The sequence below is a fragment of the Nycticebus coucang genome, chromosome 10, assembly GCF_027406575.1.
Source record: "Nycticebus coucang isolate mNycCou1 chromosome 10, mNycCou1.pri, whole genome shotgun sequence".
NCBI classification, from domain to species: Eukaryota; Metazoa; Chordata; class Mammalia; order Primates; family Lorisidae; genus Nycticebus; species Nycticebus coucang.
Genome location: NC_069789.1, coordinates 115,707,296 through 115,732,854, shown reverse-complemented (window position 1 = coordinate 115,732,854; position 25,559 = coordinate 115,707,296). Strand labels below are relative to the sequence as shown.

Genomic DNA, 25,559 nt, shown 5'->3' with positions numbered 1-25,559 from the left:
TGCTTAAAACAGAGATTTTTTTGATTTTGTAATTTGTCACATCACATAAAATAAACATATGTATACTCTATTTGTACACATGTATGGCTTCAGTTTTATGGTGGTATGGGGCTTCCAATGTGATATCTTCGAAGTGCAGAGAGTTGAATCGACACCATCAGACGTTACATGTGCTTGCGGTGACTTAGCAAGGCAGCAATTAATAATACTGCAACTTACCATTGCAATATTGGGCATTTAATGTTATTCAGGAGTCAGGTAAGCATTCTCTTTGATTATTAAGGCACTTCCACACCTTGGTGACACCTCACATTGCCCAGCACCCTTCACAGTCAGCCCTCCATCTCACCCTGCTTCAGCAGCTGAGATGTGGAAAGCACAAAGTGGCTTTCTATTTTCCTGTCAGTTAATTTGCATAATAAAAGTAAATGTAGTCCCTTATCTATTAGTTTTTTAATCTCAGCATGGCTTCTACATCTCAAAAAAAAAAAAAAAATAGAACCCCCAAAAGAAAAATTATAGATGAAGATTGTTCAGTGAAAAGTGAACAAGTGACTACCTTTTTGTCGAGGCAAATAGTAAGGCACTCTGCTTAATTTGTAGGGAATTTGCGCAAGTTCTCAAAAAATATAATTTGAAAGGCCATTCTATGGAAACACAGGCTGCCAGATTCAATGCAAATGAAGGATTGTGTCATAAGGACAAAATAGCAGAACTGAAGAAAGTTTGTCTTCTGGGGGGGGAATCTTTTTTTAAAGTTACAGCTCAGATTCCATTGTAAAAGCTAGTTATGTGGTAACATATTTAACAGCAAAAAAAAAACATATCAAAACCATTTACTAATGGTGAGCTTATTAAACAACTTATAGAAAGTATGGCAGATATAACTTGCCCTGAAAAAAAAAAGGGAAATATTTCTAAAATGTTTGTCTCACCAGACTATAGCCAGGTGAATTGAGGAAATTGGAAAATCCATTGAAACAAGTTTGGAGAGTGAAGCTGCTAATTTTGAATTTTATGCCTTGGCAAAGGGTGACAGCACTAAACCTATAAATTTGGCTCAACTTGCCATTTTTATTAGAGTTATTGATAATATAACGTCATTGAAGAAATGGCTTCTTTAGTGCCATTAAAAGACACAACTAAGGCTTGGCACCCATAGCACAGTAGTTACGGCACCAGCCACATATACCAAGGCTGGCAGGTTCGAAACTAGCCCAGGCCAGCTAAACAATGACAACTGTAACAAAAATAGCCAGGTGTTGTGGCAGGTGCCTGTAGTTCCAGCTACTTGGGAGGCTAAGGCAGGAAAATTGCTTAAGCCCAAGAGTTTGAGGTTGCTGTGACCTATGACATCATGGCACTCTACCAAGGGCGACATAGTGAGACTCTGTCTCAAAAAACAAACAAACAAACAAAAAAACACACAACTAAATGAAGAGATTTATACAAAGCAGTAAAAAAAATGTTAAAATGATTTTTTCTTTGTTTGAGACAGAGTCTCACTTTGTTGCCCTGGATAGAGTGCCATGGCCTCAGTCTAGCTCACAGCAACTCCAAACTCTTGGATTCAAGTGATCTTTCTGCCTTAGCCTCCTGAGTAGCTGGGACTGCATGCCTAGCTCAGCATGTCACCCGTTTGGTAGGAATAGTGAGAACATAGTTATGGAACAGATTTAGCCCTATGGTGGTTTGGTGTGATCACCAAATTAGAAGTTAACATGCTTCCTAGATTGATACTGCAGAGTTTCCTTGCAGTTTGGCTCAACTCTAGGCCAACAAGGGATCTGGACACAGTATCTGTGTCCCTGAGGCAGAGGGAGATTTGGGTCATCAAAGTGGACACTGAGTTCAGCAGAGTTTGGTGATTTGTAGATTGTATGTAGTGTGCGAGAGTGTGCATGTACATGTGGGAGGAAGCTGCATCTGGGCCCTTCACAGAGCATTGTCCCCACAGTATGTGCTTGAGGTTCTGGTGGACCCATTTATTTAGCTTCAACATTGTCATTCCAGCCCTATTCTGAGAGGGCATCCTAGGAGAAGTTGGCCACACCATGGACACACCTGGGTCCAAGAAGGTTGAGTCCTGGAAAGTGCAGCCTCACCATGCAAAATGGTGTCCCCAACATCACAGAGGGACAAGGGGCCCTAGATCCAGCCCTATGACCAGTTGAGTTGATTTCTTCTTCCAAGTTTTCCAATCCCAGAGCAGAGTCTTCTACTTTGCAGAATCTTTCCAGGAGAGAAAAGATCTCTTGGGTTGTCCTTTTCCTTCCAAGGCCAAATGAATGGCATCACAGGTTGCTAGGCAGGTTTTCTTTACTCTCCTTCCCCTCCTTTTCAGTGGAATCAATTATGCCTGTAGCAGAATGGGCACTAACACTGCCAGTTATGGGATGGATTTGCTGCGTTGGAAAAATGGGTGCTGTCACCAGTGACTGGTCAGATTTATCAGGCAGCTTTTCTTCTATGGTCTCCCCGATGATGTCACCGCTCTCCACAGCTGTTGAGGCCAGGCTCCCCTGCCTGGACATGGCCAGGCTGTTGCTCCACATGGAGAACGAGGAGGTGGCCAGATGCAGGCTGAGCCAGGAGGAGCTCTGAGTATTCTTTCTCCACCAGGAGTTCAGGTGCCCCTCCCTGGCCGGGGGGCAGGTGGTCTCCTTCAATGAACTCTCACTGCCTTTGTGCTGGGGAACTAAGGTAGACTTCTCTAAGGAGCGCTTAGGCCATTTTATGGATCTGGGAGGCACTTTGGACGTCTGTTTGAAGGACATCTGCTTCTCTAAGGTGTCAGAGATAACAGGGTCCTGGGTGTACCACCAGTGGTGAAGTGGGTGGGCCAGGATTGGCAGAAAGGTGAGGATGCTGAAGAAGGTGACCCAACCCAGGCTCCTCTTCAGGTAGGGCTGTGTTACTTCCTGGCTCTGGTGGCAGAGAAGGAGGAACAAGTGCAGACTGGGAGGAACAAGCATAGTGGTGGCTTCCCATCTGTGTGCTGCCAGGTATTGGATTCCCAGGGGTTGGGAAGCTGGGGTTACATGGGTCGGTGATCCCAGATACAGTGCACTGTGGGGCAGGACATATGACAAAGGGGTCCCAGAGTGGGGTTGAAAGGCCAGGGAGGGGGATCTCACCACACTGCTGTTCCAGGCGATGTAGGAGGGGGTCACCTTCTGGTGCAGCTTCATGATGCAGATGATGAGGAGGACCAGCAGCCCAGGCAGGGTCACATAGGACCACAGGAAGCTGAACGTGGGCCACTGCATGCAGCCCAGCTGACCGTACAGTTCTTCCCTGAATCTGGGGTGGAGACACTGGTCAGAGATGTCTGGGAAGACCAGACATTCTGGCCACCAGGGCTTGCGGGCCTTGGGTGGGTAGACTTGCCAGTCCTTTGGTTTTCTCACACGTTCCCAACTCTCAGGGGCTGCCAGGTCCAGCCAGGCCTTCCCCTGAGCCTGTCCCTGCACATGGACTCCTCACAGAAATCCTTTGATCTGGGGCTTCCCACTGCCCCTCCCTCTGGCTTCATACTGGCCCAGGACTGCTCCTTCCCTCAAGATGCACCCACCACCCTCAGATCAGATCTGATGGCTCCCTCCCACACCCCTGCACCTCACATATACGGCCTCCTCCCAGCTATGGGATGACAGAGGGGGCAGGTCCAGCCCCAACACTCCTAGACCTGGGATGGAGGCCCATGGCTGTGCAGACCCTGGGGCTTGGAAATCACCTCCTGGTTCCATAGATCCAGGTCAGAGCCATGTTCTGGAACGTCACAATGATGATGAGCATCACCGGGACCAGTTGGTCATTAAACAAAGACATTATGTAGCTGCCAGAGTGACTGCTGAAGATGAGGCTGGACAGAAAACTTCCCAAGCAGACGAGCACTAAGGCAGAGGCAGGTTTGGCCACAGTCAGGGGTCAAAGTGAGCCCCTGGGAATTTGGGGCAAGCTGGGGGGAGGGCAGCAAGCCAGGATGTTCACTGGGGTGAGAATCCACAGTACCTGGGGCCAGGCTGGGATATTTCTTGAAGATAGAGACGTTGTACTGGAGGGGAAGGATGATGCCCTCCAAGATTCTTATCAAGGCGCCCAGCTCTGTAATGAGCAGGGCCAGGAAGAAAACAATGGCCCAGAAAGAGGAGCCAGGGAGCAACGAGACAGCCTGGGAGAAGGCTGCGTATGCCAGGCCAGGGCCCTCCATGAGCTGTGGGGAAGAAGGGCTCTGAGGCAGGGGTGGCTCTGAATTTGAGGTGGGAAGAATGGCAGAGTGATGGGTTAGCTGTGTCTGAGGGCAGAGGGAGCAGGATGGGGTGGGAGCATGTTGGATTTTTCAGCTGTGTTTCCTTCACTTAGTGGGACCTCGGTTTCTTTATCTAACAAATAGACGTCGTAAGGCTAATGTGAGCAACAACTTAGCAAAGGCCCTGGCACACAAGAAATGGTGGTGGAAACATGATTCCGACTGCGACCTGCCTCAGGAGAGGCTCAGGCAGCCCACAAGGCTGCCAGGAAACACATTTCCTCCCAGCGTCCTCTGGTGCCTCTGGGAAGTACCCTCCCTCCAGCCCCCCACACACCTTTTCTGTCTGCACCTTGATGCTGCAAGGTAAGGCGTGGTGGATGATCTGGTACTGCAGGTGTGGGGGGAGGTCGTTGATCCAGTCCAGGTAGTTCTGGGGGGGCATGAGCAAGATGTTTTCTGGGGTCTTGGCTTCCTTGGGTAGCACCCCACTGAGTATCAGTTTTGTCAGCATCAAGACATTTCTGAAAGGGAAGTAGAGGAAAATAAAGGTGGTAGGGAACAAACAAGCCTCTCTGCTATCTGCAAAACAGGGAAACTGAGGAACAGAAAGGTAAATGAGTTAACTGATCCTGTTTTCTTCTGCTTCCAGTCCATATTAAATCCATCCAGTGAAATTTTCATCTCATCTACTTTTTCCATTCTAGAATTCCTATGTAGTTCTATTTTTTTTTTAGAGTTTCCATATCTTTCCTTAGATATCTCAATTTTATTCATTTTTTTCTATTAAATTCCTTAACATACTTATAATGGTTGTTTTAAAGTTTTTGTTCACTAATTCTAACGTCTGGATAATCTATGGGTCTTTTTTCTTTGGGCCATGGGTTACATTTTCTTGGTTTTGGGAATGCATTGTGATTTTAAATTTTATGCCAGACATTGTACATAGAAGGACAAAGGAGAAAGGTTATTGTTTTTTTTTTTTTAGTTTTAATGCAGTCATGCCTTTTATCCCAAAAGTTAATTAGGATGAGGGCTAATTATATTTTTCTAAGAGTTGAGTTGAGCTGGGCTGGGTGATGGTTTTGAGTTTTTCTCTACCTTGGAATGGAATTAAGGACAGATTACTTTACCCTTGAGCCAAACCTCTAACTTTCTGCACCTCCTCTAATTAGGGACTATTCCTTTGATATTGTCATTACTGGAGTTGGACTGGGTTGGGTGTTAGCTTTAGATGTTTTTGGTTTATCTTGTGTTTAACTTTAGTGGGGCCCATGAATTTGACCATCATCAGACTATGCAACACTCTCTCTGCTTACTAACCCTGTCTCTATTGGAGCTCCTGCTATTTCCTCAGCACAATTCCTGGGAATGATGTCAGGATAATTGTTGGATCAAACAATTTATGTGTGTGTTAAGGGCGCTTCAAGACTCTAATACCTATTGGCAGCCCACACAGTTATTTTTTTTTTTTTTGTAGAAACAGAGTCTCACTTTATGGCCCTTGGTAGAGTGCTGTGGCCTCACACAGCTCACAGCAACCTCCAACTCCTGGGCTTAAGCGATTCTCTTGCCTCAGCCTCCCGAGTAGCTGGGACTACAGGCGCCCGCCACAACGCCCGGCTATTTTTTGGTTGCAGTTTGGCCAGGGCCGGGTTTGAACCTGCCACCCTCGGTATATGGGGCCGGCGCCTTACCGACTGAGCCATAGGTGCCGCCCCAGCCCACACAGTTATTAAATGCTTGACTGGTTTCTTTGCATCTCATGTGCAAAGTCTCTCCATCTAGGAAGGCCTGCTCCTCCTCTCACACCACTCAGATTAGGCACTCACCCCAATATAAAAGCACTTGTGGCTCTTTGCTCACCTGGGATGTGCTGATAATGTTCTGAGATTTCACTCATTTAGGCTTCTTTGTGTCCATTGCTCTTCAATAACTTCATAGGAAAGCATCATTTTTATTTTATTCATTAAAAAAGCATGAACTTTTGCATCCTTCAACATTCTAACTAGAAGAAAAATTCTACTGTGGAGCTTCTAAAAATTCCAATGCCTGGATACACCCAAGGCTAAATAAATCAGAATCTATGGAGGTGGAACTGGACAGAAGTATTTTCTAGGTTTCCCTAAAATGACTCGAATAGGTAGCCAAGTCCAATAACCACTGGTTGTGGCTCAGAGTGCTACAACAGTCTTCTCTGTGAGTTAAATAACTGATTTTGAAGACTTCCTTACTCCTTTTGAAATTTATGAAGACCTTACAACAGCTGTATCTCTGAGACTATTTTCTTGTCTATGAAGTGATACATACTAGAATATTTATTTTTTTGTTATTTTCTTTGAGAATAAACATGCTATTATTATCAATGGAGCGGTCTTGAGATTAAAAAAGTCCATGAAGCTGGCAGATTGCTAAGGTAGAGACAGAGGGAGGGGGACCTCTCCTTGTGTCTGTACGGCTGTGATCACTCACTTTTTAACACAGACGCTGCCACTGGTGGTGGCCCAGAATCCCAGCACTACAAAGATGATGGCCGTGGTCAGCATCGAGGTCACCAGGTTGACCAGGGCCACACAGGAGGCCACCCTGACACAGTTGAGGCTTCCAGCCTTGTAGGAGGAGAAGGTGATGGTGGTGCCCATGCCTAGGCTCAGGGAATAGAGCACATGGCTTCCTGCCTGACGCCACAGGTCTAGCGTGGCTAAGGCAGAGAGCTGTGGGGGTGAGGGGGAGAGACAGTGGGAATGGGCTTAGAGGGTGGAAACACCAGTCAGTTGGCAGAGGGGCAGACTAAGGTAGAGAACAGAGGGATAAAGGGTAGGCTGGGAGCAGAAGTTGGAGGGCAGATGTGGAGGAAGGAGACTCAGGGGCCCTAACTGTTGAGGGAGGGACAGGGTTTGGAGTTCCCAGCCTCACCTCTGTTGTCACCATACGTCTAAGGCTGGAGACTGCACCTTCCAGGAAGAGACCTCGGATGAAGAAGCAGAGGAGAAGGACGTAGGGGAGGAATACTGAGAAAACCAGCAGCTGGCCGGGTGGGTCAGGACACAAAACAGGAGGCAAGAGAAATGGGGAGGAGGCAAAGACAGAGGTAAGCGTTAGTGGGGGGACTGCAGGTCAGTAGTAGCAGCAGGACAGATGCAGAGAGTATTAAGGTGGCCCAGGGATGACAAGAGAGACGTGGGGGAGCACTACACTAGGGAGACAACAATGCTGTTTGGGAAGACAAGTTCATCAATAAGCTGCCTAGAGATAGCAGTGAGATTCCAAGTAAAGATTGCTTTTAAATGGTGAGGCAGTTGGACACTTAATTCACAGGCCTTAGTTTTTTGGCCTGTGTGTGAGTTTAGGAACTACACAGGGGGAAGGGGCTACTGAAGCTAAAGACGGCATGGAAAGACGTCACAGGGAAAGAGAGGGGAAAAGAAACTGAGAAGAGATCTTGGGGGAAAATAATATGATTAAGAGGAATTTTTTCATCTGGGGCAGAAAAGCTAAGTCCCCTTCTTCTCTCAGTGCCCCCCACCCAAACCCTTAGTAATGATTGGGTGAGTGGTTTACTCTGGAGGCTGTGATGAGATGGTGAGTTGATGTGTGAGGGGAAAGTTGAAGCTCAAATGGATGCAGGTACCAGGAGCTGCAGCTGGCATTAGCCACAATGATCTCATAAACACTATGAAATACATTTTCCACATAAAGGGAATATGATGCTGGTGCTGAGGAGATGGACTGAAAGTGTAGACTGGAATAAAATACTGTAAATAGATAGCCAGAAAGGAACTGGGGCAATCAGCTCCTTTAGGGGTTAACATGTACTGTCGAAATGCAGGAAGGTCAGCTGACATTGTGATCCTGGCATTCTGGGAGGCTTAGGCAGGAGGATGTCTTGAACTCAAGAGTTTGAGACCAGCCTAAGCAAGAACAAGACCTCATCTCTACTAAAGAGGAAAAAAAAACCTAGCAGGCTTGGTGGTGGGCACCTGTCATCCCAGCTACTCAAGTGAGAGGCTGAGGCAAGAGGATCACTTGAGCTCAAGAGTTAGAGGTTGCTGTGAGCAATGAGGCCACAGCACTCTACCCAAGGTACAGTTAGACTCTGTCTCAAAAAAAATGCAGGAAGGCCGAGGCTGCAGGGCTGGGGCCTGAGACCAGTCTGGTCTGAAAGGTGCCCATGGGTCTCCATATTCAGTTATGTGGAGATGAGGAGCTGGGCCAGGAGGAGGCATCCTCCAAGCCATGTAGAGTGCAGAGCAGTACTTTGTAGAGAAAGGAGAGTCCAGGGATTGTCCTCAGGAGCCCTGCACTAAGGGGTGGTCACATCTGAGATTGCCCTAAGGGGTGAGTGGCAGGGTCATGGGGACTATAGAAGAGCAGCCAGCAGAAAGGATTTGGATGACATTGGGGCAGGGAATCTGGGGAATTTTAGGATTTGCAAAGGAGGAGTGGGGTCAGTGGTCAGGGGGGCTTACTGGCATTGACGTTGGTATTCCTGTGATCATGATTAGGAAGAGGAGGACCCAAGTTGCAAAGATGCCCACGCTGAGGTTCAGGACAAGGGCATCGATCCCTTCCTCAATGTTGCTCGAGGCACTCAGGGTGGTATGATACCAGAAGTACTGGTGGGGCACAGTCTGAAGGCAAGAGAAGCCTGGGGAGACCCAGGCACTTAGGCACCATCTTACCTGGTGCTTATCCTTATTCTCCACTTACTCCCCTTGGGCACTCACTCCCCATGGCTCACTCCTTGGTGTCCCTGCTTCCCTTGATCCTGCTTGTCTTCTCTCTCCCTGTCCTTACCAGTGACATTGATGTTCTTCACCAGTGGGCAATGGTCCCAGGGCAAGGGGTGACGAAAAGAGTTGCTCAGGTAGAACAGGCTCCAGGACACGATGCTGCTGTTATACCAGCTCACCAAGATGCACACCTGGGGGTGGACACAGTGGGCCTGAGTGAGGGTGGGCAGAGACAGGGGACCTAGAGAGCACAGGGGGTGAGCTGGGATGCCCCATGGCTAGACTGTTCATTTACCAGTATGCTAGCATAGCCCACGCCACCCAGCCAGGGGGCAAGTTTCTTCCAGACCCCGATGTTGTCCACACGCAGCCATTGCCCTAGGATCATCTCCATATATAAGAGGGGAATCCCGAATGAAAGCAGCATGAAGAAGTGTATCAGGATAAAGGTACCTGAGGAAGGGGCCAAGGGCTGTGCTCAGGCAGCCAGGAGTCCTGGCCTCCTTCCCACTCAGGACTCCATGTGCCCAACCCCACTCTCTCCTCCCCAGGACCCAGGAGTCATGGCTCCCAGCCTTAAAACTCCTCCCTTCCAAGCCAGGTTCCCAGCCTTACCTCCTCCATTCTGTTGACACAGGTAAGGGTAACGCCACATGCTACCCAGCCCAACAGAGAAGGCAACCTGGATCAAGATGTTCTCAGTTTGCTTTGTCTGAATAAAGTAGTTTTGGGTCGAGGTACCTCGAATATCCTTGGCCTTGAGCCTCCAGGGCACAGAGGCTTGAAGGCGGGAAGTTTGGGGTTTCTTGGAAGTCTCTTCCTCTGGTGCATCAGATAATTCTTCAAAGGACTCCATGGCTTTCTTATTACAGGCCCAGTAGCTCCTGAAGGAATCTTGGGATCACCAAGAACAGCAGACTTTAAGGGACATGTCTCAGATACCAGAATAGAAGACTTCATGACCAAAGAGTTTTTGAGAAATGAAGGCCAGAGTTTAAATCTTGGCCCTTCTCCTTACTAGTTATCGACCTAGGAGGCAAATAATTTCATCTCTTTGAGGCTCAGTTTTTTTCTCATCTTACAAGCAGAGACGAATTTCAAATTCTTTAATAACCACTATGGCATGAGCATGGAGCAATCAGCATGAAAACATGGAAGTGTCAGTTGAACATCAGTCCTGTCTGAAAGGATTAAAGGTGACATAATGGACACTGAGTACCAAGGTCACAATATCTATTTGGTACAGTCAGGTTTCTTTCCTTTGTACTTTGGGCCTAGAAGTTTCCAAGTAGGCCCAAAGTACAAAAGAAAGAAGTCTAACGCATGAAGACTTCTAGGCCAATGGTTCCCCAAACTGGCTATCACAATCACTTAAGAGCCTTACAAAGGTAGAGATGCCTGCCTTTCACCTCCTAGCTGCACTCCTCTAGATCCTGACTCAGTAAGTCAGGTGTACTAGGGGAAGATAAAAAGTCCCTACACCCTCAGTAAGGTAGGGTGCAGGGACTAGGGGAAGACAAAAGCTTCTTTGGGGTTCTAATTCCAGAAAGGCAGCATGAGCAGCTCTGTGGGCTCACTGCCTAGTGAGACAAGTAAACTTGTGAAAACTAAAAAGAAAAAAAAAAAATACATCTAAGGTCTCTGAGAATTGTCCTAAGGGTATACAGCAAATAATAAAATATTTATTCAGGAAAACATGCTAAATCTCAGACGGCACCTGTGGCTCAGTGGATAGGGTGCCAGGACCATGTACTAATGGTGGCAGGTTTAAACCTGGCCCCGGCCAACCTGCAACAAAAAAATAGCCAGGCATTGTGGCAGGTGCCTGTAGTCCCAGCTGCTTGGGAGGCTGAGGCAAGAGAATCGCTTAAGCCCAGGAGTTGAAGGTTGCTGTGAGCTGTGTGACACCACAGCACTCTACCAAGGGTGATAAAGTGAGACTCTTGTCTCGAAAGAAAGAAAGAAAGAGACAGAGAGAAAGAAAGAAAGAAAGAGAGAGAGAGAGAGAGAGAGAAAGAAAGAAAGAAAGAAAGAAAGAAAGAAAGAAAGAAAGAAAGAAAGAAAGAAAGAAAGAAAGAAAAGAAAGAAAAAGAAAGAAAGAAAATATGCTAAAACTCTAACAACGCTGAACTGCAACATTTTAACTAGCCTGCTTCCTCCTTCCAGCTCTCAGCCCGCTATGGCAACTCTATTCCAGGCAGAGAGAGAACACAGAGCTCCTTCTCTGCCTAGCTCTCAAGTCACCAGTATTTCTCATTCCTTTTCAGCTACATGTTTCCATGGTTAAATTCTAGGCAAGTGTGGTGACAAGGTTAGAAACTCCCTTTTCCACCCAGCCCCCACTTTTAGGCAGAGGCTCTCCCACAGGCATGGCATGTTGAGAATACTGGGCCCCTGATCTCCCTTGGCCCTAGCTGATTCTCAAGGTTGAGGTTATAGGCAAGGAGAAGCAATTCAAGAAGAACAGAGGCTAACTGGTCATAGAGCCACCTGCTCCTAAAGCAGGGGTATCTGTCAGACAGAAGCAGGCTATTGTTCACACTCATCCCTGGAAATTTTGTCTCAGAAAAGAGGCAAGCCTTAAGAACAAGGAACTCTTTTTTTTTTTGGCTGGGGCCGGGTTTCAACCCACCAGGTGCCAGGTCCATATGGGGCTGGCGGTACCCTACTTATTGAGCCACAGGGACCTCCCAAGGAACTCTTAATACAACAAAACAAAACAGAACAAAAGAACAAAGAGCTCTGAAGCTTTCTCCCAAACAACTGACTTTATCTAAAACAGAGTACGTGGGAGTTCAAGCCTAAGGACACACTCAAAAACAGTGGAGGCATGGATGGTACACCATTAGGAGGAAGCTGGTAGCCTCCTGAGAGATATAAACTGTAGCTAGTATACCACAGAGAATCAGGGAAACAGACAGCTAAGATCCAGTCCAGGGTCAAAATAAATCTCACATGCTGACTTCAAAAACTTCCCCTTTAATTGGATCAGATGTGGAACAATTTATGCCTCAGAGTATCGTAATAAACAATAGAATAATGAGCTGGCAATTAGTGGCGATTAAAAGCGAGTATGATTAGGGGAAGAAACAAGGGAACTCTCTTAAAACCACTTACTCTACAATCAAGTGGAATTTGTCCTAGGAATGCAAGGTTGGCTTAACATCTGAAAATCAATTAATGCAATCTATCATCTCAATGGAATAAAGGATAAAACTATATGATCATAACAATAGATATATAAAGCTCATTTCACAAAATTCAACACCCATCATGATAAAAAACACTCAACAACCCAGAAATTATGGGAAATTTTCCTAACTTGATAAAGGGCATATATAAAATATCTGCAGTGAACATCATACTTGATGATGAAAGACTGAATTTTTTCCAAGATCAGGAATAAGGCATAGGTGTCTTTTCTCATCAATTCTATTCAATATTGTACTAGAGGTTCAGCCAGGGAAATTAGGCAAAATGAATAAATAAATAAAATGAAAGACAAAAGTTGGGAAAGAAAAAAGTAAAACTATCTCTATTCTCATATAACTTGATGTTTTATGTAGAAAATCCTAAGAAATCCACTAAAAATTATTAGAACTCATACAAAAATCAATTATATTTCTATACTTTTTCCATAAATTAAGAAAATTATTCCTCATACAATAGCATCAAAAATAATAAAACACTAATAAACTTAACAAAAGAAAAACAAAATTCATAATCTAAAAATTGTGAAATGTGGTTAAAGAAGATCTAAATAAATGGAAAGGAATATCATGCTAATGGATCAGAAGACTTAATATTGCTAAGATGGCAATACTTCCAAATTGATCTATGGGATCAATGTAACAGACATTTACAGAACCTTCCAACCAGCAGCTACAGAATACATTCCTCTCAAAAGCACATGGAGGCTGGGCAAGGTGGCTCACGCCTGTAATTCCAGCACTGAAACCAGCCTGAGCCAAATCGAGACCTTATCTCTAAAAACAGCCAGGTGTTGTGGCAGGCTCCTGTAGTCCCTGCTACTTGGGAGGCTGAGGCAAGAGAATCATTTAAGCCCAAGAGGTTGCCATGGCACTCTACCAAGGGTGACAAAGTGAGACTCTGTCTCAAAAAAAAAAAAAAAAAGCACATGGATAGACCACATATTAGGCTAGAAAGCAAGTCTCAACAAATTTTAAAAAATAAAAGTAATATCAAGTATCTTTTCTAACTACAATAAAATAAATAAATCAATAACAGAAGGAACACTGGGGGCTATACAAATACATGGAAATTAAACAACATGCTCCTGAATGGTCAATGAAGAAATTAAAAGCAAATTAAACATTTTCTTAAAACAAACCAAAATGGAAATATTACATATTAAAACTACAGGATACACCAAAAGCAGTACTAAGAAGGAAGTTTATAGCAATAAACACCTACATCAAAAAAGATTTGAACAGTTTAATTAACAAACTTGACTCAATGCATACATACATATATCTATACACTCACATATTTAAAACCACATCCATCAACTACAGAATACACATTCTTTTCAAGAACACACTAAACAATTACAAAAGTGAACCACATTTTCCATGAAACAAATCCCAACAGATTTCAAGGGATCATAATTATACAGTTTACTTCTGACTACATGTAAATAAACTAGAAATTAATAATGAAATTAAAATCCCCAAATGCCTGTTTGGATATTGAAAGCTACATTTTGATATAACTAATGGGTTATGCCTGTTTGGATATTGAAAGCTACATTTTGATATAACTAATGGGTTAAAGAATTGGTCAAGGGCAGCACCTGTGGCTCAAGGAGTAGGGCGCTGGTCCCATATGCCAGAGGTGGTGGGTTCAAACCCAGCCCCGGCCAAAAACCACAAAAAAAAAAAAAAAGAATTGGTCAAAATAAATATTGGAAAGTTTGAACAGAATAATTATGAAAGGCTGGGTGCGGTGACTCACACCTGTAATCCTAGCATTTGGGTGGATTGCCTGAGCTCACAAGGTCGAGATGAGCTGGAGTCAGAGTGAGACCTTGTCTCTAAAACTAGCCCCGGTGTTGTGGCAGGAGCCTACAGTCTCAGTTACTTGAGAGGTTGAGGCAAGAGAATTGCTTAAGCCTAAGAGTTTGAGGTTGTTGTGAGCTGTGATGTCACAGCACTCTACCAAGGGTGACAAAATGAGACTGTCTCAAAAAAAAAAAAATTATGAAAATAACTATCACAACATGAGATATAGCTACAGCCAAATATTGGAAATAAAAAATGGCTGAAAATCAATAAGCTGAGAATCTATCCGTAGCAATTAGAAAAGAACAGCAAAATAAACCCTAAAAGGTAGGAAGCGGGAAATAATAATACCAACATGATAAAACAATAAGATAGACAACAGTAGAGATTAACAAAATCAAAGCTGGTACTTTAAAAGATAAATTAGTACAAATCTTTACCAAGGCTTGCCAAGAAATAAAGAAAGAACAATGAATGTTAAAAGATGGCATCATTGTAAATCTTAGTTATTTAAAATATAACTAAAACACTATGATAATTTTATGCCAAAAAACTTGAAATTTTTCAGAAAAAATAAAATTTAACAAAATTCACACAGGAAGAAATAGAAACTCTGAATTTTCCTATCATGTTTAAATTGCTTCTGTAATTAGTAACTTTATTCCAGAGCAAACTTCAGTCTAAGATGACTTCTCTTGTGAATGATACTAAACATTTAAGAAATAAACAACTCCCAATTTTGTACAAAATCTTCCAGCATAGAAAAAGTGGCAAGACCAGAACAACCTCAATACCTAGTTTGGCAAGGAAATTATGACAAAGAAAATCATACTCCAATGTCATTCATTAAAATTGATACAACCCCCCCCCAAGAATCACTAGCAAATCAAATCCACCAATACATAAAAACAATAATACACCACAACTGAGTTGAGTTTATTTCAACATAGAAAATCAATCATTTCCAGTATATTGAAATATAAAAGTATGATCATTTTTGTTCATGAGAATATCTGATAAAACTCAATAACCCAATAATAATTTGTTAAAAAGAAAACCCTTAGCCAATTAGGGAGTAGAAAGGAACATCTTTAATCTCATAGGGGTTATTTTAAAAGCTTACAGTAAACACTATATTTAATAATAAAATGTTGAAGGACTTGCCTTTGTAGTCAGGAATAAGACACAGAGGGCCACTACCAGCCCTTCTAAGTCACTTGAAGTTTGATAGATTGACACTATTAATTGTCCCAAGTCTTCAGTTTTTCCTATATCCATCCCCTTTGCAATGGGATTCTGCATGCAGTTTTTGGCTGGGGCTGGATCTGAACCCACCACCTCCGGGATATGGGGCCGGTGCCCTACTCCTTTGAGCCACAGGCACCTCCCGGATTCTGCAGTTTTACTAAGGCCATAATCTACTTTCCTACCCCTTCCTTGAACCTGCGCTGGTGTGCCCATTCAGAGCATAGGCTGCAAAAGACCTTCCTTGTCGCTGCTTCCTCTCATACACTTTTGCCATCACTATGAGGACATATCTAGGCTAATCTGCTGGAAAATGAAACATAAATCAGAGCTGAATCGCTCTAGTGGTCACAGCACGAACTAGTCTAGATTGGCCAACAGGCAGCCAATTCCCTCCCATAACCAGATGAGCCCAGCCTGGTGATCATGAACAAAAACAAAAATATGTATCTTTCTTCTAATATCTATTTTCTTGTCATAAAGCATTCTTTAAAAACATGACTTGTAATAGCTGTTTAATATTCCAGAGTCATTATATAAATCTAATCAGGTCTATCAGTAGTTCAAGTCTTCCCGAGGGAACCTTCACCGCCCTAATGAATTTTGCAGCCGCACTGTGCTTCTGGCTTCCGCTCCTACCTCTACCCTTCCTTCAGCCACTCGCTTCTCACCGGTTTAAGGTCGTACCTGCAATTCACTCTGCTGACGAGGATCCCTCTGTCTCTTTCTCTGGGAGGTATCGGCACAGGTAGCACCGCTTGGGATAACTGTCTCAGGTCACCAGTCTGCGGGACGATTTGTGCTCCTTCTCCGCCCGCGCTCTCCCTGCTGTGTCCACTCTTCTCCCGGGCTTTGGGGAGGAGCCAAAGAGCGACGGCCTGATTCAAGACAGCTGAGAAATTCTGTGATATAGATGGGAGACTCCCAGAAGTCAAGCTTGGAGAGCGAGACAGCGAGGGGCTTACTACTTCCCAACCCCGCCGGCCCCAGTTCCAGTCACCTGCTGGGGGAGGTTGATGCCTCCAAGGCTGGCCCATTCGCGATCTTGGTGGAAAGAGAGAGATTGGAGTGGGGCGGTGGTCGGGTAGAGAAAAGAGGCAGCTAGGGGGCGGAATGTGCCACAAGGCTTCTGGCGTTTACCACCCCGCCACTCCGTACCTAGAGTCTGTTCTCTTACCAGATTCAAGAAAGGGAGAAGGGAGGTGGGAGGCTCAGCTCGGAGGTCTGGGTCCAAAGGTGGGAGTAGTGGTGGTGGGTATAGACACCTAATTACCCGAGATGTCAGGAGCTGGGGGCTGGAACCCGCAGCTGCAACCGCCTTTACTTGCCACTGAACGCGAGAGCCAGGAAAGCAACTGTCACCTCTGCCTGCGCTTGGTGTGGTTGGGGGGAGGGGTGACCAGGACATGTGACATGGGTCTTATTATCGCACTCTTCCACAAAGGTTATAACCCTGTCACTTTTTGTGTATGAAGCTTTCCTTTTCCTACATGGATTCAAGGCCTTGTCTTCACCCAGCCTTTAAAACAAAACCTCTAAGTCACAAGAGTGACAATTGCCCCAAAGCAGTTATGAGTTTCAGGTCTTGCTTACTTATCTGAATTCAAGCTTGGGCTTAATTTTTGTCCTTTTTGGGTCTAGTGATATTAACAGTTGCCAAGTTTATCTCTCTCTTTTTCTTCTTCTCCTTTTTTTAGACAAAGTCTCACTATGTCGCCATCACAGCTCATAGCAACCTCAAATTCTTGGGCTTAAGCCATTCTCTTGCCTCAGCCTCCCAAGTATCTGGGACCACAGGCCCCCACCACAATGCCCGGCTATTTGTTGTTGTTGTTGTCCTCGTCATTGTTGTCAGGCCCTGGCGGGGTTCTAACCCACCAGCCCCAGTGCTTGTGGCCGGTGCCCTAACCAGTGAGCTTTGGGCACTCAGCCAAGTTTATCTCTTCTAATGTCAACTTGCCAGCCAGGGAATTCCACTTTGATTTTTTTTTTTGAGACAGAATCTCACTGTTGCCCTGGGTAGAGTGCCGTAGTGTCATCATAGCTCACAGCAATCTTAAACTCCTGGGCTCAAGCCATCCTCTTGCTTCACCCTCCCCAGTAGCTGGGACTACAGGTGCCCACCACGACGCCTGGCTACTTTTTCTATTTTTAGTAGAGACCAGTCTACTCTTGTTCAGACTGGTCTCTAACTCCTGAGCTCAAATGATCCTCCCACCTCAGCCTTCCAGAGTGCTAGGATTACAGGTGCCACTCACTACACCCGGACAGGGAGTTCCACTTTGAAAAAGAAGTGATGTTATGTCAAATGAACCAATTCCCTTAATTTTTCTAATCTCATTTAAGAAGATTGTAGAAATATATTTCATGTTACATTTAGGTGTCATATAACAGGGTGTGATATGTTTATCTTTTTTGTCATAGTGCCTGAAATGAAGTCCTCTTTGGGTTTTATTCAGTCTTTCCAGTCAATTTCTGTTTCCCCCTCTCATTCCCTACCAAATACTCTTTTCCTCCAGGCTCTTATACTACCTTAGTAAAAATATATGATATTAAGTAAAGTTTTAAGGTAGGTGGTAAAATTGGCAAAGTAATCAACTAACTACCCCAAGGACTTTTTTTTCTTTACCTTGATAAGGCTGACCAGCAGATACCCCAAGGATTTAAGAGCTATATGAGGTCAGCAGGTGTTTAACCACTTTGCCATAAAAGCAGGTGTTTTAACCACTTTGCCATAACTAGTGAATCTGCTATTTTCTGAGAAAGTTCCCTCCACCCGGTTCAGATTACTTATAGAAAGCTTCAGGTAGAGAGGTCTTGGGATTCTAGCATTTAAATTTAACAGAGCCAGTGGAAGACATGACTGGGAGTTAGATGACTTCTTATGACAAAAGTAAGGTCCGACTGAAATGATTTATTTACCAGCACCATTTAGGGACCAGATACAACAACAGACCAACTCCCAGAGGAAGGGAGCTGAGGAGATGTAGGACCAAAAGTCATCATCATCAAATGCAATCAAAGAGCACCATTATTACAGAACCTGGCCTGGTGAGAGCAAGTGTTGGAGATTTGGGGAATGACTGCTATACTCCTCCCCATCAGGCCAAAACAACATTCCCAGTCCAGGAGAATCAAGAGTATTTGGGTCCAGTGACATCAGCAGTCACCAAGCTTATCTCCTGTGATGTCAACTTGCCAGCCAGGAAGTTCCACTTTGAAAAAGAAGGAATGTTATGCCAAATGAACCAAATCTTTATTTCTAAGAGGAATTACTCACAAGGCAGAAAGTTTTTTTGCCTGGCTACTTATCCATTTTATTAATCATTGGGGGCTTTGCCTCTCTTGCATCCATGGATGAGAGTTCTCTGGGTCAATTTTATCTTCAGGTTTAATGAAAATTGTGGTCTTACTAGGGATTGTGCAGACTGTGAGAATCATGTGAGAGAAGTTATACAAGAAGTAGGCAGGGATGGGCAAGATGGTTATGATGACAAGAAGCAAGAGCAAGATTTTAGCCCACGGTGGATAGGTTCGGATCACCTCATTTGACTGTGGAGAAAGGAAAAGGTTTAGAATGCCCTGGTTCTCTGAAGTGAAAGGCTTCAGAGGAGGGGAATGGGAGGGGAGTTAGGGCAAGAGACTAGATAACTGAACCCCCAGGGAATCAAGGAATATTATGAGTGGGTCCTAGAGGCAAGAGTGTATTGAAAGGTCTGATTCCCACTCCTTAGGGGGTTCTATCAGGGGAGGAGGCTCACAATGTTTGAGTCCCAGGCCACGTAGGTGATGTCCATCACATAAAAACGAAGCAGGGTGGACAATAACAGGATTATCAGCGCAACTGGAGACAGAAAGTGCCACAGCCAACGATACATGGGGCAGACAGTGTGGCCCAACATGGTATTCAGGTCTGCATAGAACCTGGGAAAAAGGACAACAAAACCCTGGGAGGTCGGTTCAAGTCTTTCCCAGTTTTGCAAGGGTTGGGGAGATTAGTTCAAGCCTAGCCTGGGAGAAAGCCTTTAACTTTCTTAAACCTCACTGTTTATCCCCACAAGTCTTCTTGCCTCTAATTTGTCCCTTTCAGTCTGATCTCTGTCCCAACCCCAGGATATTTTGAAAAGCACTATTCTTTCCCATCATCCTCAGGAAAAAGTCCAAGTTCCTAAAGGCAGTTTCTTCCAGCCTGTATATCCAGTTTTTTTTGGTGCACCTCCTACCCTCGATTCAAACACCATTTGGATTCCTTCTGCCTAGAATGCCCTTTTCTCTTTTTCTCCCTTGACAAACTATTCATCTGTCCAAACATCTTCTCCTCTAAGATACTTTGCCTGATTCTTCATCCTTCTTTAGATAATCATTCCTAGAGTGCTCTTGGCCACCTGTGTTGTAGACTTACCTACCACCCTTCCCAGGATCTGTTTACATATGTCTTTGTGTTTGTTTGGTTTCTACTCAAAAAGCAGAAATTGAATATAATTCACCCCAGTATCCCAAGCCGGGTAATAGGAGGCCCTTAAAAAGATGTGAGAATGAGTGAGTGTATGAACAAGCAAACTGATGCCAAGAACCACTAGAAATGCTTCCACCCTTGGACTACATGGTGCTTCTCAAACATTAGCATGTATATAAATTGCCTGGAGATCTTGTTAAAATGCTGATACAGAGTGGAAGCTCTGGGTGGAGCCTGAAAGTCTGCATTTCTAATAAGCTTCCAGATGATAAACCAATGCTGCTGGTCTAGAAACCACATTTTGAGAAGCAAGAGTTTATGTGTTTTAGAAGTCCACATTACCCTAGTTAAAAATAGGGCTTACAAACCTCTTACTTGATGTGGATGCACACCACCTTTTCATTTCATAGCTATTTTCTCCAGGAATTAGCCTATTCCTTTCTCCTTCCCTCCTCCCTGGGGCTCTCTTCTTGAGCCCTGAGATCAGAGATCTAGTAATGAGAGCAGAGGGAGCAAGGAAAAGGCCAATTCTCCCTTCAGACCCTCACTGTGTGGGTGTATGGCAGAAGACTGCTGGGCTCAGAACATACCTCCTGACCCCATAGATCCAGGCCGTGCCCACGGTCTCCAAGATGACAATGAAGAAGAGGGGCAGAGATGCCCAATAATCATCCAGCAGTTTTAAACAGTAGCTGCCCGAAGGCCTTGCAAAAATGAGGCTGCCCAGGAACATAGGTACACAGACACTCACTGGGGGAAAACATCAGGTTTGGATCAAGGTCAAAATTCAAGTTGACCTGTATGTCTTCCACTTGGGTTCAGCTAAATAACAGCTTCAGGGGGGAGTAAAGTCAGAGGTCAGGTTACCTGTGAGCAGCTTTGTATGTTTCCTGAGGAAAGAGAAAGTGTCCTGTAGAGGGGTAATGATGCCCAGTACTATCCCTAGCATGGTGCTTATCCCCAGGTTCACCACCAATATGAAGATAATGATGGCCCACAAAGTGGGTCCAGAAAACACCGAGATGAGGTTGGTAAATGCCACAAATGCCACACCTGGACCCTCCATAACCTGTGAGTGAAGGGAAGAATGGTGAGGGCACTGGGCTCAGTACAGAAGAGTCTTAACTTTATTCCTGTCCCCTCCCCTAGAAAACCACTTAATAGCACCGTTAATGGACATTACTGCACTCATTTGGCCTTGATGAATGGAGACTTCCTCCTACTACAGCTGGGTCTAGCAACTCCTTTGTGTTGGAGTTAATAGGCTTATAGTAACTGTACTGCTCAGTGCTAAGGAGGCCACAATAGCCCAAAAGACACCATGAACCTTGGTCTTAGCTGAGAATTGCCTTTTTGGATTCTCCAGACCCTAAGAAAAGTGGAAGTTTTTGGTACACTGGGAATTTTGGGGAACTCTAGGGCTCCATCTCTAACTTTTACCTACTTCTTTCAAATGCCAAGTTGTGTTGCAATTAGTCAAATGTCGTAGGATTTCACTTCTGAGTTCCTCAGGGAGGCTATTGAGCCACATTGAATAAACGAGGCTTGGATCATGATACAGACTATCCGGGGGCCGGGCCTCAGGCGGCAGTGTTCCTGTCACTACCAGATCCATCACCAGGTCAGCGTTCCTGGGGGAGAAACAGACTCAGATAGAACCATTTGGCCCTATAAGATAACTTCTCATTTATTCTTTACATGGAAGCAAAATCACTAGCCTAGAGTTTTTGATCTGGTTAAGGTAGATCCTTGTGTGTACACTGCCTGACACCTACTATCACAATTACAAAGGTGTTTGTGTGAGGCTGGAGAATTTCTGACTTAAGTGAACTCTGACGAGGTGTCTTTCCTACAGTATAATTTTTTTTTTTTGAGACAGTCTCACTTTCTCACCCTCTGTAGAGTACTATGGCGTCACAGCTCACAGCAATCTCCAGCTCTTGGGTTTAGGCAATTCTCTTGCCTCAGCCTCCTGAGTAGCTGGGACTTCAGGTGCCCATCACAACACCTGGCTATTTTTTTGTTGCAGTTTGGTTGGGGCCAGGTTCGAACCCGCCACCCTCAGTATGTGGGGCTGGCGCCCTATTCACTGAGCCACAGGTGCCAGCCCCAGCTCATTTTAGAGACAGAGTCTCGCACTCCTGAGCTCAAGCAATCCACCCACTTCAGCCTCCCAGAGTGCTAGGATACCTACAGTATAACTGAGGGCCTTAAGACTCTTACCTCCTACTAGATAATCGCAGGATAACATTAAAGCTTCTCTGCTTCTTAATCTGCTGGACCTTTTGATAAAATCAGTCCCCACAATTCTCATCACCCTCTATTCTTCAACCATGCTTAACTATTAAACCTTTTTCAACTTGCCATGCATTCTTTTCTCTCAGTGCTTGTGGTATGTGATGATCTCTCTGCTTACAACTTTCCACCTGAACTCTCCTCCTGCACTCACTCTCCATATGGCCAGTTTCTAAAAATTCATATTCAGCTCACTGAACTCTATTTAGTGCCATAGAAACCTGTTCAAGATCTGTTTGTAAAAGGGCAAATCAACAAGCTGCAGAAAAGTAGTATGGTATGATCCATTTTTTTTTTGAGACAGAGCCTCAAGCTGTCACCCTGGGTAGAGTTCTGTGGCATCACAGCTCACAGCAACCTCCAACTCCTGGGCTCAAGTGATTCTCCTGCCTCCGCCTCCCAAGTAGCTGGGACTACAGGCACCTGCCACAACACCCGGCTATTTTTTGGTTGCAGCTGTCATTGTTGTTTGGCGGGCCTGGGCTGGATTCGAACCTGCCAACTCAGGTGTATGTGTCTGGCGCCTTAGCAGCTTGAGCCACAGGCGCTGAGCCGGTAAGATCCATTTTTTAAAGAGGGCATGTTTTTATATATAGGTATATGAGTGGGAAATATTTGAAAGAATATGAGTAGTGGTTATTTGTCTGGAGATCAACTCAGCTCAGATTTGATTGCTTCCACTGCAGGCAGTTAGTGGCTCCCTTCTCTGTGTCCCCCCATCACCCCTACTGTTTCTAATTGTCTGCTTCTGCAAAAGATTGTGATTTTCCTGAGGGCAGGGATGGTGGTCTGATTCATCATTGGATATGTTTCCAGAACTCAACACAGAGGGTGGTAGATAGGAAATGTTCAATAAATATCTGATGAATATTTTTGGGACAACTGTCATAGGAGAGGAAAATGGGGAATTATTAGGCTATGGGGGCTCTGGTGCTGTGGACCCTTTTTCATCTAATGAAGGCTTCAGCTGAAGGTATTCCCTAGTTTCTTAATGGTAGTCCCTGGTTAAGAATGGGGTGAACACACCTTTAAAAACCTCTAAGTTTGGGGATTTTCTAGGTTAGAAAGGCAGCTCTGAAATAGATTCAGAAAGATTCTAAAGTTCAGGATGCTCCATTTTGTAGCCCTTATATTGACTGAGTCAACGTCTCTGAGAGATGGGGTCTACACTGGAGTTCTGTGGGCTATGCCTAAGACTTTCTTTGGGATGATCTTTCTAAGAGGTCTTTAGGATGATCTTCATGTGAAGATTTGGCTTACTTCAGGTAACATTTTTGGGTGCTCACTGTGGCTCCATGGCCCATTATGGAAAATAAAACCAATGTAGCAGTAATTGAGGTAACCAAATTGAGAATAGCCACAGCAAAGGCATCAGTGATACAGTTGTTGGACCGAGGCATATATGAGCTGATTGCAGTGAAGCTGCCAAAGCCAGTTCCCATGGACAAAAATATCTGGTTCCCTGTCCGGCTCCACATTTCCATAGAGTACAGGGCTGTCACCTGAGAAAAAGAAGTACCATGCAAACAGAATTATAAAGGGAAGAGAGGTAAACTGGGACAGAGATAGAAGACAAGGGAATGAAAGAGGGAGCTAGGAGGGCCTCTATTAGACTGATGCCCACACTGTCCCTGACACCTTCCCCATTTGGGTCAGAGAATTAAAGGACAGGGGACACTTCACCTTGGCAGCTAACAAAGTCTTGACACCAAAAAATGCACCTTCCAGCTGCAGTGTCTCGATAAGGAAACCAAAAATGATGAGATAGGGAAGAAGTACTGAGATGTACAGCATCTGGGTAGAAAGTATGAATCAGAAAGAGAGTTCAGCAAAGGCATAAGATGAGGATAGAAGAATTAATGGCAACTGGGAATTGGAGGTCAGATGAAAAGGAGCAAGAAGTGGGTGATCTAAGGCATCAAAGTTAGGAGAATATTAGAGGTCCTTACATGCAAAAGAGTCTTATCAGATTAGTATGTTAGGGGGTAGCTCACCTTCCCAGTGGACCTGGGCCCTTTCATCATGGTGATGCAGATTAGTAACCAGGTCACAAAGAGAGACAGACTGAGATGAAAGTCTGGTAGCCCACCTATCTCAATTTCATCTGAAGCTTTCAACACTTTCCGATACCAGAAGTATGTTGTGGTTGTCGTCCGTGCACATTCTGGATCTGAGGTGAACTGGCCATGAAGGAAACTGCAAGACCAAGTGCTTCCCCCTTCTTTACATCCACTCCTTCCTTCCAACCCCATTTCATTATCTTCCTGCTTGTCCCTCTGCTCTCAATGATCCTTCTTCCTTCTGCATCCCCCAATCCTTTTCTCAGCCCTCCCACTTTCCCCTTTCTTCCCTCTCTTCTCACCGAAATTACTGTTGTTCTTCAGGGCGGGGCACAATGACCAAGGCAGTGGGGACTGGAAAGACTGAACCAAATAGAAGAGACTCCAGGCCATGATCATGCTGTAGTATAAGCCCACGATGATGGACACCTAGGGACCATGAAATTCTAAAGGCAGGGGAAAACAGGTAGGCCAGAGGACAGGACAGAATTTGACCTGAGAGTTGGGGAACTGAAGGGACTTGACCTATGCAGGTGAAGTCATGAGACCCAGAATAAGGGTTGGGATGGAAGTAGGGCATAAAGAATAGGCCTGGGTCACACAGGGCTCCTCACCATGAAGCTGGCATACCCCACACCACCAATCCAGGGGCTAATGAACTTCCATGCACCAATGCTGCCCTGATGCAGCTTCTGGCCAGCTGCCATCTCCAGGATGAGAAGAGGAACTCCAATCAAGAACAGCATGAGGATGTACATGATGATAAAACTACCTGTGAAGTGGATTCAGGAGGGGTCCTGATAACTGTATGGCCTTTCAGCACCCACACTTCTTCAAGGGTCCAGGGACACACTCCCCACCAGCAACATCCCTCAGGGACACAGGCATCAGGGCTCACCTGTTTCCACATTCCTCGTAGTTCTAAGAATCGAGTTTCCTGACTCCCAATGTCTAGAGGACCCGGATAGCTAGTTTCCACCCCCTTATCTGACCAGACTTTCAGCCCTACCATCCTCACAAACCTACATGTTCAGATACCCTGCCTTACCCTCCAAAAGGTCTTGGGTATTCAGGTACCTGGTTCCTGCCCCAGTCAGGATCCCAAATCTTCTGTTCCCACATAACCCAGAGATATCAAAGAGACTCCAGAGTAGCCAGAACAGGCCTCTGGTTCCTCACCCCCTTGTGAGGTCTATGAGTCCTGGTACTCAGGCTTACCACCTCCGTTGTGAAAACACAAATAAGGAAAGCGCCAGATGCTGCCCAGCCCTACAGAGAAGCCCACTTGGGCCAGGAGGTATTCAACTTTATTGGCCCAAGATGGTCGTTCACTGGGGGCTTCAACCTTTGACTCATCTCTGTCTATGGTCTTCGGTGCTTCATTATCTTCATCAGACAACATGTATGATGATAGATTACTGTCCACTTCGTGCCCATCCCCACCAAAATACTCAGAAGGCAATAACTCATTCTCCAAGTTCTGTGATGCCCAGGTAG

The 25,559-nt window shown here is 45.0% G+C and overlaps 3 protein-coding genes across 3 annotated transcripts; all 3 read right to left on the bottom strand.

Annotated features, from left to right (window-relative positions):
- Nucleotides 1-42: 42 nt before the first annotated feature.
- LOC128597620 (orphan sodium- and chloride-dependent neurotransmitter transporter NTT5-like) lies at nt 43-8,801 on the bottom strand. The gene is made up of 8 exons (XM_053608121.1): nt 8,722-8,801; nt 7,169-7,221; nt 6,725-6,966; nt 4,590-4,776; nt 4,015-4,216; nt 3,737-3,896; nt 3,138-3,303; nt 43-2,927 (listed from the first exon to the last, which is right to left on the bottom strand). The coding sequence occupies exons 2-8, from the start codon at nt 7,181-7,183 to the stop codon at nt 2,295-2,297; spliced, it is 1,605 nt and encodes a 534-aa protein (XP_053464096.1). The 5' UTR covers nt 7,184-7,221; nt 8,722-8,801; the 3' UTR covers nt 43-2,294.
- LOC128597621 (sodium-dependent neutral amino acid transporter B(0)AT2-like) lies at nt 6,910-16,550 on the bottom strand. Its single transcript, XM_053608122.1, has 7 exons — nt 16,429-16,550; nt 16,252-16,295; nt 15,939-16,153; nt 9,601-9,879; nt 9,281-9,438; nt 9,050-9,176; nt 6,910-8,900 (listed from the first exon to the last, which is right to left on the bottom strand). The coding sequence occupies exons 4-7, from the start codon at nt 9,839-9,841 to the stop codon at nt 8,701-8,703; spliced, it is 726 nt and encodes a 241-aa protein (XP_053464097.1). The 5' UTR covers nt 9,842-9,879; nt 15,939-16,153; nt 16,252-16,295; nt 16,429-16,550; the 3' UTR covers nt 6,910-8,700.
- Nucleotides 16,551-18,575: 2,025 nt separating this feature from the next.
- On the bottom strand, nt 18,576-25,464 carry LOC128596564 (orphan sodium- and chloride-dependent neurotransmitter transporter NTT5-like). Its single transcript, XM_053606143.1, has 11 exons — nt 25,281-25,464; nt 24,677-24,834; nt 24,365-24,491; nt 23,997-24,172; nt 23,686-23,796; nt 23,263-23,504; nt 21,152-21,338; nt 20,575-20,776; nt 20,298-20,457; nt 19,013-19,175; nt 18,576-18,803 (listed from the first exon to the last, which is right to left on the bottom strand). Exons 1-11 carry the CDS (start codon nt 25,462-25,464, stop codon nt 18,576-18,578), a joined length of 1,938 nt encoding a protein of 645 aa, XP_053462118.1.
- Between the last annotated feature and the right edge of the window lie 95 nt (nt 25,465-25,559).

Bases quoted from the DNA above. Each gene is read 5' to 3' on its own strand.
- LOC128597620 (XM_053608121.1), bottom strand. The intron at 4,217-4,589 runs GTGTGTGGGGGG...TCTTCCCCACAG, and splicing joins TCAAGGTGCAGACAGAAAAG to CTCATGGAGGGCCCTGGCCT. The intron at 3,304-3,736 runs GTGATTTCCAAG...TCTCCACCCCAG, and splicing joins TGGATCTATGGAACCAGGAG to ATTCAGGGAAGAACTGTACG.
- LOC128597621 (XM_053608122.1), bottom strand. From the start codon at position 9,841: ATGGAGTCCTTTGAAGAATTATCTGATGCACCAGAGGAAGAGACTTCC. The intron at 9,439-9,600 runs GTAAGGCTGGGA...CCCCTTCCTCAG, and splicing joins GTGTCAACAGAATGGAGGAG to GTACCTTTATCCTGATACAC. The intron at 9,177-9,280 runs GTAAATGAACAG...GTCCACCCCCAG, and splicing joins TGGGCTATGCTAGCATACTG to GTGTGCATCTTGGTGAGCTG.
- LOC128596564 (XM_053606143.1), bottom strand. From the start codon at position 25,464: ATGTTGTCTGATGAAGATAATGAAGCACCGAAGACCATAGACAGAGAT. The intron at 24,835-25,280 runs GTAAGCCTGAGT...TCCACTTCACAG, and splicing joins GTGTTTTCACAACGGAGGTG to GTAGTTTTATCATCATGTAC. The intron at 24,173-24,364 runs GTGAGAAGAGAG...AGTTCACCTCAG, and splicing joins GAAGAACAACAGTAATTTCG to ATCCAGAATGTGCACGGACG.